At 50.0% G+C, this 15,115-nt stretch overlaps 1 protein-coding gene across 2 annotated transcripts in view; it reads left to right on the top strand.

Annotated features, from left to right (window-relative positions):
* GABBR2 (gamma-aminobutyric acid type B receptor subunit 2) overlaps positions 1–15,115 on the top strand; it is a 370,102-nt gene that overhangs the window by 285,353 nt on the left and 69,634 nt on the right. For both annotated transcript variants that reach the window (XM_027964399.3, XM_042243210.1), the window contains exons 9-11: positions 276–356; positions 3,986–4,136; positions 6,613–6,745. In XM_027964399.3, coding sequence (XP_027820200.1) covers positions 276–356; positions 3,986–4,136; positions 6,613–6,745 — 365 coding nt within the window. The remainder of the gene's footprint in view (positions 1–275; positions 357–3,985; positions 4,137–6,612; positions 6,746–15,115) is intronic.

Below are 15,115 nucleotides of genomic sequence, written 5' to 3' on the forward strand. Positions count from 1 at the left end.
GCAGAGTAAAGTTACAGAGAAAGCATTCGGCTCGATAATGCACTAAAGACTTGGTAACAGGCGGAGAGTCCGGTTTCTTGGTGGGGGTAGACTCCCTATCCATAGATGTACTGCAGAGGATGAATGACCAGCTGATGAGACCATGCGAGAGGGTGTTTGTGAGTCCACCTGGAAAAGGCAATGGAGGAAAGGAATATAGCTGGGGCCTGTGGGCGAGCAAGAGCTGAGACAGGAGCACCCAGATCTAACCAGCCACGGTCCCTTGTTCCCCGCAGACAGCCGGGAGGTGAAGGTGGGAGAATACAATGCTGTGGCTGACACCCTGGAGATCATCAACGACACCATTAGGTTCCAAGGTAAGGCAGGTGGGCTTTTCAGAAGGGGTCCTGCTCAGGTCCTCCCAGGCCTGGGCATTGTCTGAGAGTTGGGGACAAGCTCCGAGTCACTGGTTTCATGGGAAAGAGGGAACATCGTCTCCTCTCAGTCCGTGCACTCACTCCCTGAGGACAGGCCACCATCACTCACATGGGAGCTGGGTTCCAGCCCCTGGGACAAGCCACTTGTGCATTCAAGGAGTGCTAGCTCTCACCAAGGCATCTGTGTTTAAACCACTGAGTGGCCAGGAGTAATTCTTTCCATGTGTGGCCCAGTTAAATGTTGCTCTAGCTCCCCCTCGGAGAAGACGTGGATGGGCTGGTGATAAGGCCTCTCCGCCTGCTGCGCTTCTGGGAAGACCATTCCCTCTTTTCTGCTGGAGAACTCCTCCTCGGCACCAGGAACCAGATCAGATGCCTCCTCTGTTCAGCCTGCCCTGGTGGCCCCCGCTGAGCTCATGGCGCTGTTCTCTCTGCTCCCAGTCTTTCGTCTCTGTTATTCCCACAGCCGCCGTCCCTTTGCATTGAAATTACTGGGCTATTCGACCATGAGCTCCCTGACTAGATCCTATTTGACTTTAAATTCCCGGCACCAGCCAGGGTCTGGCCCATGTTGGGGGCTCAGTGATATGTGATGAAAAAGTAATTCATGATTGATCAAGTCAGTGGATGAGTGGGTGGGTGAATAAATGAGTGAATGGGCGAGGGTATTAGTCAGTGAGGAAGTGGGTGGCTGGATGGGTGGAAGGACAGGTGGGTGGATGGATGGATAGATGGTGGGGGGCTGGTAGATGGCCAGCCTTGTCATGGAGTGGCTGGGGAGGAAGCTTGCATACCCACAGTACCAGGGTGCTCTTACTTTGATTCCACTGGGAATGCAAAGAATAGACATCTGGCTTTCTGCACCTGGAGTTCCTTCTTAAATCCAAGGCCACCAGAAAAGGCAATCCCATGAACTGTTTGGTTAGCTTTTGGATCTATGGGATTCCTCCAAGCTCCAGGTGGTCTCAGAGAGGAGGCGTGGTCTTTCCGTTCCCACCTGAGGGATCTGTCACCAAGCCTGTAGTCACATATAACCTCATGGAGCCACAGAAAAATTCTGAAAGGTGGTTGGGTGAGTCCCGTCATCCCTGTTGTATAGATGAGAAAAAGGCTCAGAAAACCCCAAATTCACACAGCCTGTGAGAGACAAAGCCAGTTCTAACCACGAGAGTCTGATCCCTAAGACAGGACTATTTGCTCCTGGACGCGGGGGATCTGGGTTTGCTGAGTACGGATTCTAGGTTTACAAACTGAAAGAAAAATTCAAACAAAAAATAAACTAAAAACACAAAACATAACTGAGAGGGAAAATATGAGTAAAAAATTTTAACAGCCCAGCCAGGATAGTAGCTGGTTCTAGTTAGGAAGCACGAGGCCAAGGTATCCCTGAGGCAGCAGCTGTTCCTGGCTCACCTCCTGCTTCTCAGAGCTTCCCTGCACCGCCCAGAGGGTGGCTGACCAGGCTTTGAGCCCAGGGCCGAGTCAGGACGCCTCTGGACTCAGGGCAGAGCCCAGCTCTCCTGTCCTCACCCCACCTGGATTCAGCTCTCATCCAGCCCCCTGGGCCTTACCCACCCACCAGCAATCTAACCCCCTCAAGTCTGTTCTGCCCTTGACTGCCATGTCGCACTGAAAGACTCACTCTGAGGCTCACTTAGTCCCCATTGCTCACAGAGAAGGATGGTTCCAAGACCTCCAGGATGGCACCCTGCCCCCACTTCTCTGTCTCCTCTTTCCAGTCTCCGCAACAAGACCACTTACAGTTCTGCAAATGTGCCTTCGCCTGTACTGGGCCCGTTGCCCAGAATGCCCCTTCGTCCATGTCTTCCTCGCAAACAGCCAACTACTTACCTTCCTCCCAAGACTCGGCTCCCACACCATCTCCTTTCTATAGCCTTTCCTGAGCCCATCAGGCAAGACTGCACTCTGCTCCCTGCCTCCCACTCAGGCCTCCCTGTATCTGGTGCTCTCACATCACCTGTACCCCACCACTACAGGCAGTTTGCAGAGTGCTTAGAGCACAGGCTTCTGGCAAGGCAGATCTGGGTTCTAATCTGGCCAACTTTGCCACTCACTATCTGTAAAAACCACTTAGCACCTGGAAAACTATTCCCTCACCCCATAAAATGGGAATAATCTTCTCTACCCAGAAGGCTCTTGGATAATGCAGCCCACGCTATGTGGGGGAGAGGGGGTAGAGGAGAGGAGGATGGGAAGTAGCAGGAAAATTTTCCAGGGTTTGAGCTTTTGCATCTAGAGATAAGAGATGGTGTTACTTCTGTCACCTTGAGTTTGCTTTTGCCTTGACTTTTGGCCCTCGAAGTCGCTCGTGTATTACCTTAAGGGCATAGATGTACTTAATGCTTTACATTAATCAAGCCATAGGATTCTTAGCTGTTTTTGAACCTGACAGCTCCCCTATACTGTTTAGATGGTTCATACTCTTTTTATCCACTGAATGTTTCCAAACACATTTGAACTTGCTAGCAGAGTTTTTAAACACAGGTGTTCAGGGGAGTTCTCAGTCCCTGCAACCCCATCTGCCCATCCTCTGCTTATCTCCTGGGAGTGGAGGCATAACTGAGGCTGGCACAGCCATGGTGGGGTCACCAGGAACCCTAGCGGTTCTCCCAGGTTTGACCGCTTTTGAGCATCTGGCTGATTCCACACATCCCCGCTGGGAGACACACTCCAAAGTTTCACAGTCCCATAGCAGAAACCTGACCTGAAATAGCAACTGAGAAAGGGGGGATTTGTAAGAAACGAGAGGTGGGAAGGTGAGGAGGGGGTGTCCCTGCAGTCTGTTCCTGATAGAACAGGACAATTTTGCCACAGTCCATAAAGATGAGTTTACTCTGAGGCCCTCACGGCTCCCCCCAGGTGCCTGGTGTCCCTGAAACATAAGCAGGGCCATCGCTACAGCCGCGTGGCACAATGAACCCTACTGTTTCTGTCCAGTCCTGGCACAGCAGGGAGGGGAAGGACTGCCAGTAGCTTCTGCCTCCCGCGGTTAGTGAGTCTTATGAGAGTGGAAAACCAGGAAGAGCTTTTATGACATAATGACCTTGAGGCAGAAAAATCCACAGCCAGAGCGACTGCATGTCTCATAGAGTTGACAGGCAAGGTATCTGGCCCTTGACACCTCGGTCATGTGTTGGAACAGAATCCCTGAGAGCTCAAGCCGAGTTCCTCACCCTCAGAGGCACCCAGTGGTACCCACTTCCAGCACCCAGCCCTGCCCCTTCCAAACCACTAGTACCTTTTGGGGAATAAATGGTGATGGTTTTTCAACATGGTGGTAGACCAAATCAAATTCTAGTCTTGTAATGGCTAATGGCTGTTAAATGCATCACAAACCCCTTATTGATTCTGTTTTGAGAAAAAAATAAGTCCTGACTTAGGCTCCCTACTGGGCATACTGGCCAGCCACTGGAGTCCGCTCACCCAGGAACACGTGCTGCACAGACTGTGTGCACAGGGGGCCAATGTCAAGGACAGCTAGGCAGGGATGCTCTCGGGGTCTGATCTGGGCACTGGACTCATCTCATGCCTTTTCCTCGATCTTCTAGGGTCTGAACCACCAAAAGACAAGACCATCATCCTGGAGCAGCTTCGTAAGATCTCCCTGCCTCTCTACAGCATCCTCTCCGCCCTTACCATCCTGGGAATGATCATGGCCAGTGCGTTTCTCTTCTTCAACATCAAGAATCGGAATCAGAAGTAAGTCACTCATGCCCTTCTCTTGGATAGTGCTTTCTGGATTGACAAGCCTCATAGATAAAGTGTAGAATCCCCCACACGTCTTTGCCCCACTCCCCAGGGCCTCTAGGAAGCACTGCCAGAGGGGGACCACTGAGCTCAGTCAGGGCACGTCCGTACAGCACATCACGGGCAGGAAGTGACCTCCTTCATCGTCTCAGCTGACCCTGGAATAATGATCCCAGTTCCACAAGACAATGCCAGCTCAGTGCTGGAGGCTGGAGCACCACCCGAGACTGCGCTGCTGTGTGTGGCAGAGCCTATCCCCTGGGTTTCCCGCACACCTGCCCTTCCCTCTCCGGAGGAGAGCAGCTCACTTTCTGAGTTATTCTGGTCAGCCGAGGGGCATGGCCAGCTTCTCTGGTTTCCACAGCAAATCCCTGCACCCTGCTCCCCACCCTGTTGTAGGAGTGCTGAGCAGGGGCTCAGCGTGTGGGCCATCAGGGACACAACCCCGTGCCTACCCCCAGCGGTGCGGCTCTGCCGTCGTCATAGGGCCCAGAAGCCACACAGCATAGCCTCCCGGGCTGCAGGACAATGCAAGGAGTCTCAGGAGAAGTTCTTCTCTCTCCCTGCTTGCAGAAGCCGGATTTGGAGGCTCTGGATTTTTTGTTGTTGTTTGGGGGTTTGTTTTGTTTTTTATTTTAGAGGCAGCTGCTTAGGTCAAACCTATTTCCTGAAGAACAAGTTTTATTCTCTGTTGTCTTATTTATCACATACATTGCCTCAAAAGAAAAAAAAATTGAAGCATCTCTCATCTACTCTGTACAAACCTTAAATGATGACCATGCCTGTTAGCACTTGGCGCAAGGTCTGAGCACATAGTCAGCTCTCAATGTTAGATTTCCTTCCTACAAGTTGCAAGAGTTCTCATCATAGCAGCAAGTGGTCCCTGTGATATGACTATGCTGCTTTAATTCCTTAACTGCCCCTTCTTGGCCTCCTGGGGCAGGGGATTTACTCTTTCCAGTAGGCTGGCTTCTGTATAAATTTTTTGACTGGCCTTGCAGATTAAAGAGTGTGCAAAGAGATAGGAAATAAATATCCCTGTAGTTTCAGAATCCCTCTCTCTTCTCTCTTCCTTAATGTCTTTGTGACCCCATGGAGTGCAGCACGCTAGGCTTCCCTGTCCCTCACCATCTCCCAGAGTTTGCTCAAGCTCATGTCCATTGAGTAGGTAATGCCATCCAACCATCTCATCCTCTGCCACTCTCGGCTCCTTTTGCTTTAATGCTACTCATCCTTAAGGTCCGCCTCACCCAGGAAGCCTGCCTGGACTCCTGGCCTCTCCCCTCCCCCGCTTCCTATGGTAATAAGAATGAAGGAGCCTTAGGGGTTCCTGGTGTGCAAAAGGACCTTCAGGGATCCAGCCCCCTCTCAGCCTTGCGTGTGCCCTAGTCAAGGACATCTGTGCTTTTATAGGTGAGGAAACTCAGTGCACTAATTGGATTGCTGGGGGTGCACCTTGAGGGGTTACACAGGCGCTTGCTGGACTCAGAGCTCCTAATTCAAAAGCCCATGAGGGGTCCATAATTTATAGCCAGTCTTTTATCTCTCGACTATTGGTACTTTGACACTGCATTAAAGTGTGGAAGGATAAACAGAACTGCAGAATGCAAAAGAAATGCTCAGGGAACAACTGATTACAATTACAGTCTGCAAAAGAGCACCTGGACCGCGGGGGCACCTGAAAGCCCAGGACATTCTGAACAGAGTGTGCTGGGAGAGCCAGGCACTTCTGAGGGTAAATGGCAGCCATCTGATGGTTTATCACAGCCTGCTGAAGACAGGGGGAGAGTGAGGGTGGGGATTCCATCGTCCACCTTCGACACGTGGTACTGAGAGGAGCGCGTATGTGGCCCTGTTTGTGCTCTGGACAGTGTGAGCTTCAGGCAGCCCCAGTGGATGCTGGCTTACCACCTGATCACCACAGTTCTGAGCAGCCCTGAATTCTCACCTATATGCCTCCTAGATCTGGTCCACTCAGCATGGGAGAGTGTGATATAGCCCAGCATTGTGACAGGTTGCTGAACTTAGATTAGAATTCTCTAGATTTGGCTATCTTCCCAGGCCCAGCACCCCCTCCCCGCGCCCCCACCCCCACAAAATGTTGACTTAATGTCTTTGTGTAAACTAAAAATTCATGGTTGAAGAAGCCAGTGCTACAAGCTATCCCCAGAGAAGTGATAGGTGAACTTGACTGAGAAGACAGGAAAATCAACATCTAGAAATAGATAGCATTGGGTCCTATAGTGAGGGGGAGACAAGCCCCTTGGAGGTGGCAGCGCCTTGGGGAGGGGGCTGTGGAGGAAACCAGGGCTTCCATTTTTCTCTCCCCCTCTAGCGTTGGTGACAAGATACACATTCAGGAAATATTTGCTGAAGGAATAGCTACATTAGCAGTTCTGTTAACTGTAGTATCTCTTTCTCTCGTCAGGCTGATAAAGATGTCGAGTCCATATATGAACAACCTTATCATCTTGGGAGGAATGCTTTCCTATGCATCCATCTTTCTCTTTGGCCTTGATGGGTCCTTTGTCTCTGAAAAGACTTTCGAAACCCTTTGCACCGTAAGTCATTCTGCACGTTCCAGTGGTTTGTGATATACGCTTTTCTTTGGTGGCCACGGTCACCAGAAGCACAGATACAACCCAGAACTGCGTGAAAATGCATGAACAGCTGGCAGACAACTTGTTCAGCCATTCAAGCAGTTCAACAGGGCAAACATGATGTAGCTTTCGGACCAGAACAGAATATTGCTTATAAAATTAAGTATTGCTTGTAAAATTAAGATCGTGGATTTAACAGGCCATTGCTAGAAGACAGCCCACTGAGATTGACTGGGTAATCTTGAAAAGCAAGAGAGAAAAATACCCATTTGCCCAGAAAAGCATTGTGCCTGGAGTCAGGTTCAGGGCCATATAAGGAATACTTCTGCCCATCAACCTCAACAGCCGTCACAGAATGTAAGGGGAGATATCTGCATGGATGACTTCAAGTTGTACGGAAAGGATCATGATCCTTATCCTCTTTTTAATGGCACTGTTTCTCAACACCCCCCTCTTTTTTTTTTTTTTTTTTGCTAACTGCCCCTCTAAGAAGCCTCTTTAGACTTTCTTTTTCTAATTATCCAGTTTTGAAATTTGAATTCCAAAGATATGCTGTATGTCTGTTTATGTGCTGTACATATATATATTTATGCATTTGTCGTGTCCTACTCTTTGCAACCCTATGAAAAGCAAAAGTGAAGTCGCTCAGTCGTGTCTGAATCTTTGCGACCCCGTGAACTGTAGCCTACCAGGCTCCTCCCTCCATGGGATTCTCCAGGCAAGAGTACTGGAGTGGGTTGCCACTGCCTTCTCGAGGGGAATCTTCCTGACCCAGGGATCGAACCCAGGCCTCCCACATTCCAATCAGACGCTTTAACCTCTGTGCCACCAGGGAAGCCCATATAGTTTCTACATAAAAGAGTAATATTTATTCACATTCAAGAACCAGAGTTGTCCCCCTTGGGAACTCCTGTCACTCCCATTGAGAATGCATAAATTTAAGGAAGCCCAAAACAGTGTAATTTATTTACTGTATGTTAGCAATGTTGTTTTGAAAATTAACCTGTTTAAAAATGTTGATGCCAAGTCGTTGTTGTTGTTAGTTTTGTTTTTAAATTAATCTTTTTAGCAATTGTGTAGAACTCTCAGTTGAAAGTTTCTTTGGTTACTTTTTAAGATGAGGCTGACCAGCTGGGATTTATTTCTGGACTTTATGGTGATATTTCAAAACTGGGTTAGACGTTTGGGTCTCTCTATTGTCCTAAATGCAGTAATTCATCTAATACTCTGCCTGGAGGACCAGAGCTGGAAGGGACAGTCAAAGGATCAGGGTTGACCAGATTAATCCAAAAGCAACTCTTGTATTAAGGTTATTTTCCTTTAAGGTGTCGAGAGCAGTCTAGGTCCATTTGGGGGGAAGCAGTCCCTTTCATTAATAGATTATATTTGCTATTCTGTGGTCTCAATGTTACCCACTACTGGATGATTATGAAATATAGGTTGGCATCGAGGGATAAACAAATGGAGGACCCCTTAAATGCGCTGCAGGTCACCAGCCACACCTTGGACTTTCAGGACCACAGTGGGTTCCTAGACTCTGGGACAGCTCGTGAACTGGAGGGAGGGCCCCAGAGCCCATGATGGTGCTCCCCTGATTCCTGCAGATGATGACGCTGAACTGACTCTGTTAATCACCAGTAACTTCAGCATGAATTGTCTAGCTAGTGAGATGTCCCTGGAACATGTACTTTGAAAGGTTCCACTTGAGAAGTTCACAGTCAAGTCCCCAATACCCTGGGGGTCCCTGGGCTGCTCAGACATCCTTTCTTTCTGGGATGGACCCAGAGGGTAGTCAGACCCCACGTGCTCCAGAGCTCACCTGGTTCAGGCCTCCCACTCAGAGTTTTTATTCTGCCTCCATTTCACTCTGCCCTTCTGGAGGTTAAGGAGGTGAAGTCAAGAGTCACAAGACCCCCATATGCCTGGCGTCCAACTGCTGGAAGTGTCTGTGGCTGTGGGTTAGTGGTTTGTTCCCTCAGAAGTGTGACCCCTGACACAAGGATGGTGACTGCAGTTTGTGTCTTGCTCACTGGAGATGGTATGAAGCGCATGAGGTCCCCCTTCATTTCTGCATCCGCGTGACTTATGTGCCCTGGGCAGCCCTGCGGGCTCATGGGCACTGTGTGTGTCTGTGGTCGCTTTTCCTGGGCAGTAGTGAGGCCTGAGGAAGGGGCTGCTCCCAAGGCATCCTGAAAAAGCTAAACGAGGAGAGTATTTAGCTCCCCTCTGTCCCTGAGGACGCCCTCCCCAAGTTTGAGGAGACCGTGACAACAGCAGTAATGAAAATGGTTCCCGGGGTCAGTTTGGTGTCTTCTCATTTACACTTCCCGCAGTGACTCCCCAAGAGCTGAGGGGCCCACCTTTATCTCCTAGCTGAGAATCAGGGGGCAGAGCTCCACTTGGTCCCTCCCAGGTCCTTATCACTGGCACCTGCCACCTGGGAACACAGCCACTGGCCTGAGGCCCAGTGTTTGGTGCTGAGACCTGAGTCCCAGCCCTCAGGGAGCCACTCCCTCCCAGAGGGGAGTTCCTGCCACCTCACCTTGTCCACGAGCCAAAGGCTGTCAGAGCACACGTGCTCCCTGGAGTATGCCCCAAATTTCAGATGCCGGGTGACGCAGACTAGGGAGCCTGGTTGAGGACATCCTGCACACCCAGATGCTTTCTTTTAATGAAGCCTGACATCCCGTTCTGGGAGTCACGCTCATTTGTGTTTAAGGGGGAGGCTGTCCTGGGAAGCCTGGCAAGGCGGTATGAATAAAGCATAAAGTACTGTACAAATAAGCATTAGCTGGAACACGAGGGCTCTGAAGATGTTAGGGCCTGGTTCTCCCCACCCCAAGGATTCATTTATTTGCAGTCAGGGCTGCTTCAGAGGCTCTGCACAGGGTAGCCCACATTCATGACTGTGGGGGAAAGGCGTAACTACTGTGGATTGAATTGGGTCAGCACAAATGTGTACGTGGTTAGGACCAGGGTCACTTTAATAATCCACAATATGGCTCAGGAAGGGGAGCCCAAAGCTCTTGAATTTAGAGCCTAAGTGCCAGTCTCAGTGGGTATGATTTGGAAGGTCCTCCACTTGCTGTTCCAGGGGGGCTGGCTCTTTATTTCATGTGGTGCCTTGGATTGCGTTCCTTCTGAACCTAGAAGACACCCCCAGTAAACTCCTAACAAGTGGGGAGACAGAGGTGGAGCAGGGCCCCCTAGGGCAGTGAGCACAGGTCTTCAACAGCCTGAGCTTCATTCCTACCTCTTACACATACTGCCTCCAGACTGTGGAAGTGACTTAGCCCCTCTGAGCCTCAGTTTTGTCATCTGTGAAATGAGCACAGTAAACCCCCTTGCAGGACTGTGTGTGCTATGCATGCTACGTTGCTTCAATCGTATCCAACTCTTTATGACCCTATGGACTGTAGCCCACCAGGCTCCTCTGTCCATGGGATTCTCCAGGTAGGAATACTGGAGTGGGTTGCTATGCCCTCCTCCAGGGGATCTTCCCAACCCAGGGATCGAACCCGCGCCTCTTCTGTCTTCTGCATTGGCAGGCGGGTTCTTTACCACTAGTGCCCCCTGGGAAGCCCCATGCAGGACTGTGGTATGGCCTTCATGAGACGATTCAGAGAAGGCACCTGGAGCATAAGGCAAGTAGGAAGAAGGGGGCATCATCCTCCCCGTCAGGTACAGTCTCCTGGTGTCCACTCTGCGTCCTGCAGGGAATCATAGAGGGCAGAGGCAGGGTGGCTCAGGAAGCAGCTTCAGATGTGGCCCTATAGAAGGCCACACTCTGTCCCTTCACCCTGTCCCGCTGCCGTATGAGTGCCACGTTTCCCCCTTTAGTTTTCAACATAGAAACTAAACACAGATAAACAGTGAACACCACCTCAGGAAGCAACCCGTGACAGTCACAGGACTGTGCCTCTCTAGGGGCTGTGCCTCTGCTCAGAAGGGCAGTGGGGTGAGTGCATGTGTGAGCACACGTTCACACACGTGCGTGCACACACACAGACACACACGGGTACACACAGAGCTAGGGAAGCAGTTACGTTCAGTTCCATCCCCCGTTCCCTCTGACCCTTCCTGGCATCTTCCCAGCCTAGTTTCAGCAACTCTTGCTAACAGCTCCAGCTACACCGTGCTGTCTCCCTGGACACTGTGTGGGTAGTGGAGTTGCCATAGCAACGTGGCCCCTGTGGGCACAGAGCTACCTATGAGGAAAGTGCTGGGTGTGGGCCAGAGCCCTGGTGCCAGGGGGATGGAGAGCCCTCACACTCGCTCACGCAGCTCAGCAATCCCAGCCCGTGGCAGCCCAGAGAGTGAGCAGGGCAGGTGGGGAAGAAACAGGGTGCTTGCCTCCCTTGTGGAATCCCGGGCAGAAAGCCCTGCACAGTGTGGAGGGGTAAGGAAGGGCTCTGCAGGCGAGGGCAAGAAGACCCAGGTGGGCCTCGATCAAGTGCGGCTCTCCACAGCTGCAGGGGCGCCCAGAGCATTCCTGGGCGTGGAGGCGCCTGGCAGTGCCATGTGCGCCCCTGGAAGCTTGTGCACTCATAAATGAGCACTCTCCACTGTGATTCACCTCGGGCCAGCTGCTAGGTGCAGCCTCTCCTTCAAATCTCCACAGCCGCCTCCATGGAAGGTCCACTGTCCCTGCTTCATAAGAGAGAAAGCTGAAGCTCTGATGCATGGCTAGGTGGCGGGGCTGAAATATGGAACCAGCTCTGTCGGACTACAGAGATGTCTGGGACATTTCATTCATTTTTTTAAAGAAATATTTTGATTTTTTTGTTAGCTGGTTCATACCAGGAGAAACAGGTCAACTACATTCTTAGAGATGTGAGCAATATGTATCTCAACCAAAATATTTGTCCATTCAGATTTTTTAAACTTGGGGTATACAGTCATCCCTCAGTATTCACTGGGGACTGGTTCTAGGAACCCCCACGGATACCAAAATGTGAGGTTGTCCAAGTCTGTTATGTAAAATGGTGTAATATTTGAATATAACCTATGCAGTCCTCCCATGTACTTTAAATCATCTCTAGGTTACTTATAATACCTAATACAATGCAAATGCTATGTAAATAGTTGTAAATCTAATGTAAATGCTATGTAAATAGTTGCTGGTGTGGCAAATTCAAGTTTTGCTTTTTGGAACTTTCTAGAATTTTTTTTTAAAAATGTTTTCAGTTTGTTCCCTGTTGTTTGAATCCATAGGTGTGGAACACATAGATATGGAGATTGACAATAGTTCACATACTGTAAAATTCACCCTATTAAGGTGTATAATTCAGTTGTTTTAGTGTATTTATTCATTTATTTTTTTATACATCCCCAAAGTAATATCATAGTGCCTGGTGTATAAGGGAATTTCCATTAGACTGCTTGCATTCAAATCCTAACTATACTACCTCCCTGCTGTGTGACTTGAAGCTACTTAACATCTCTGAGCTTTAGTTGACTCCTCTGTAAAATGGGCATTCTCATAGGATTGTGAGGGTTAAATGAGACAGTGTATGTAAAGCCTGTCACATCAGATTCAACAAGCACTAGTCACCATCGTTATGAATGAGTGATGAGACTGTATCTGGACAACTGTGTTTACCTCTGGACACCTCTAAGAGAGTTACAAATAAAACAGAGCAAACTTGGGATGAAGAAGAGGCTGGAAAACTGAGGCTGATGCTGATTGATTTGGTGTAGGTATGTCCACGGCAAAACCTCCATCTTTCTATGCCCTTGCTCTGCTTGATCTGGATCAGGGACAGACTCAGGGCCTGCCTAAGTCAAAGCCCAGCTGCTGTTCTTCTGCCACCTTGAGTGCAGAGAGAAGCCTTGAGGCAGGCTGTCAGGGAGGGAAGAATGATGCACCTGAGACCTCCAAGGGCATTTACTTGGACGTGAGTCCCCAGTCATTGCATAAGCCAGTTCAGCCTAGTGCTGCTCTGACAGCAGCGCAGAGGAATGCAGCTCCGCTTTACCTCCCAGCTACCTCCACTTGCTGAGAATCCCGACTCCTTTATTGTTTAACCTTCTATTAAAGTAAATACACACATGCACATTTCATAAGTGTAAAGCTCAGTGAGTTTTCACAAACTGGATTCAACTGTGAATCTAGATCAATAAACAGGCCCTTACCAGCATCCCAGAAGCCCGTCCTACCCCATTCCAGCTACTGTCTGCACCCTTCTCCTCAGAGTAACCACCATCTTAACTTCTGCCTGCACAGACAGTGCTGTCCAAAGGGCACGTAAATCACCTGCAGATCTTGGGGAATTCAGGTGACTGTTAGGTCTGGGGTGGCCAGAGAGGCTGCAGCTCAAATAAGCTCTGGGCTGCTGCTGCTGCTGCTGCCTCCACAGACCACAGTTAGAGTAGCAAGGTCAAGATTAGAAACCATGCTTTATTATTGAGTTTGTCTGTTGGAAACCAGTGATGCAAAGCAATGGAAGCACCAGAAACCTTGTCCCGTGAAGATCAGTGGGAGGAGGAAAGGGGATCATAGACCTCCACCCCGGAATCTCAGAAGCAGGGCCATCCATCCCATCACAGGACAGAGCGCTGGGTTCCGGGTCCTGGAGCATGCTCTCAGCTATCCATCCTCTCACAGGTGTATGGACGAGCTCTGCATGGGCAGCAGCTGGGAAGGGTTGAAATAGTGGGGGGTACAGGTACTGGATTTGGAAGCACAATATCCTCTTCCAGTCCTCCTAGAGATGCTGTGCCGTGCTGTGATAAGTCACTTCAGGCATGTCCAGCTCTTTGTGACCCTATGGACTATAGCCCTGACAGGCTCCTCTGTTCATGGGATTCTCCAGGCAAGAATACTTGAGTGGGTTGCCATGCTCTCCTCCAGAGGATCTTCCTGACCCCACGTCTCCTGCATTGGCAAGCAATTTCATTACCACTTAGTGCCACCTGGGAAGCCCCCCAGAGATACTAGGATTTTCTAACTGACTCAAGACTACCTGGGAACACCCCAACTGACCTCCCAGTAAAGTGAAGAGTGATAGGAATTAGCGATATTTCCAAGTGATAGACCATAAATATCTGTGATTATTTTTTTGCTTGGAGGTGTTTTTTTTTTTTTTTTTTTTTTTGAGACAGTTGAGAGAGAATCTGATGTAAGAATGTGGTTTGGGGACTGTTTCAGTGTGTGATCCCATGATTTTGTGACTGGCCACAATAAAGAGCTTTGTGATTTCAGAAGGTGGCTGGAAAGCTAGCCCAGAGGAAGCCCACAAGGTTTGATGGCGGCCTTTCCTGGCTGGTTTAGAGCAACTTAGGGCTGTGGTTACAGGGACTGGTGCTGACAAAATCTGTTTCAACCAGTTAGGACTCTGGGCAGGCTGCAGCCTTCCCACCCCCAGTCTCCTCTGTGCTCTGCCATCCGGGGCCTTTAGTTGTGAAAAGTTCCCTAGACCTCTAGCTTCCAGAGGAGGGGGCTGAGGAGAGTGCCAGGGGCTCTGCAAACCCTCCAGCAAATGTACAGATGATGTCCCTTCATCCCACACACCCTCACATGCGTTACTGCAAGCCCTGACCCTTGTCTTACAATTCATTCATATATGTGATAGCATTTCCCTGGCACCTACTGTGTGCCAGGCTCTGCAGGCCCAGAGCTAGACACACAGATGACTGCCCACAGGGAGTCCACAGTGCAGATGGGAAGATGTAGTTAAATAACTCCCATTCAGTGTGTTTTAGGCCCTGATGCAGACAGGCCTACATGAAGGAGTGAGGGCCAGATGCAGAGGGACCAATCAGGGGAAACTTAAAATAGGAGACCCCCTCAGAATGAGCTGCGGTTATTTCTGGAAGTCCTGAAAGATGCCTCCTGTCTGCTCACAAGTTCCCTCGCAGCTGCAGTCCTGATGGCATATCCACCTCCCCTTCTCATTCCAGTGGTGGAATGGCTGGAATAAGGACCTCAGTCTGTCTTCTCTGAAGAAGGAATTCAGCAGAGACCAAGACTGTGAAAAGATAAAAGTGTTTATTAGAAGCCCAGTATGTGTGGAAGAGCACATGGGTGAACTCAAAAGTGTTTTGTGTGCAATAGGGGCGGCTTAGGTTGCTTGTATGGGGCGGGGGGCAGTTTTCCTGTTGCCTCCGGCCAGCCATCACGCTTGTGCCCATATTTGGTCTGACTCAGGGTCCTGACCTGGGGGCACGCGCATCTCTCAGCCAAGATGGCTTCCGGCACAAAGGTTTCTGGGAGGTTGGCAGGATACATTAGGAGCTGGCGCCTCCTCCTCCTTTTGGCCCGCCCCTAGAGTGAGGGCCTCTTCTGCGCATGCGTCAGGCTGGGCCCTCCCCTTGGCCACGAGAATGAAG

Source organism: Ovis aries, chromosome 2 (assembly GCF_016772045.2).
Source record: "Ovis aries strain OAR_USU_Benz2616 breed Rambouillet chromosome 2, ARS-UI_Ramb_v3.0, whole genome shotgun sequence".
Taxonomy (NCBI): Eukaryota; Metazoa; Chordata; class Mammalia; order Artiodactyla; family Bovidae; genus Ovis; species Ovis aries.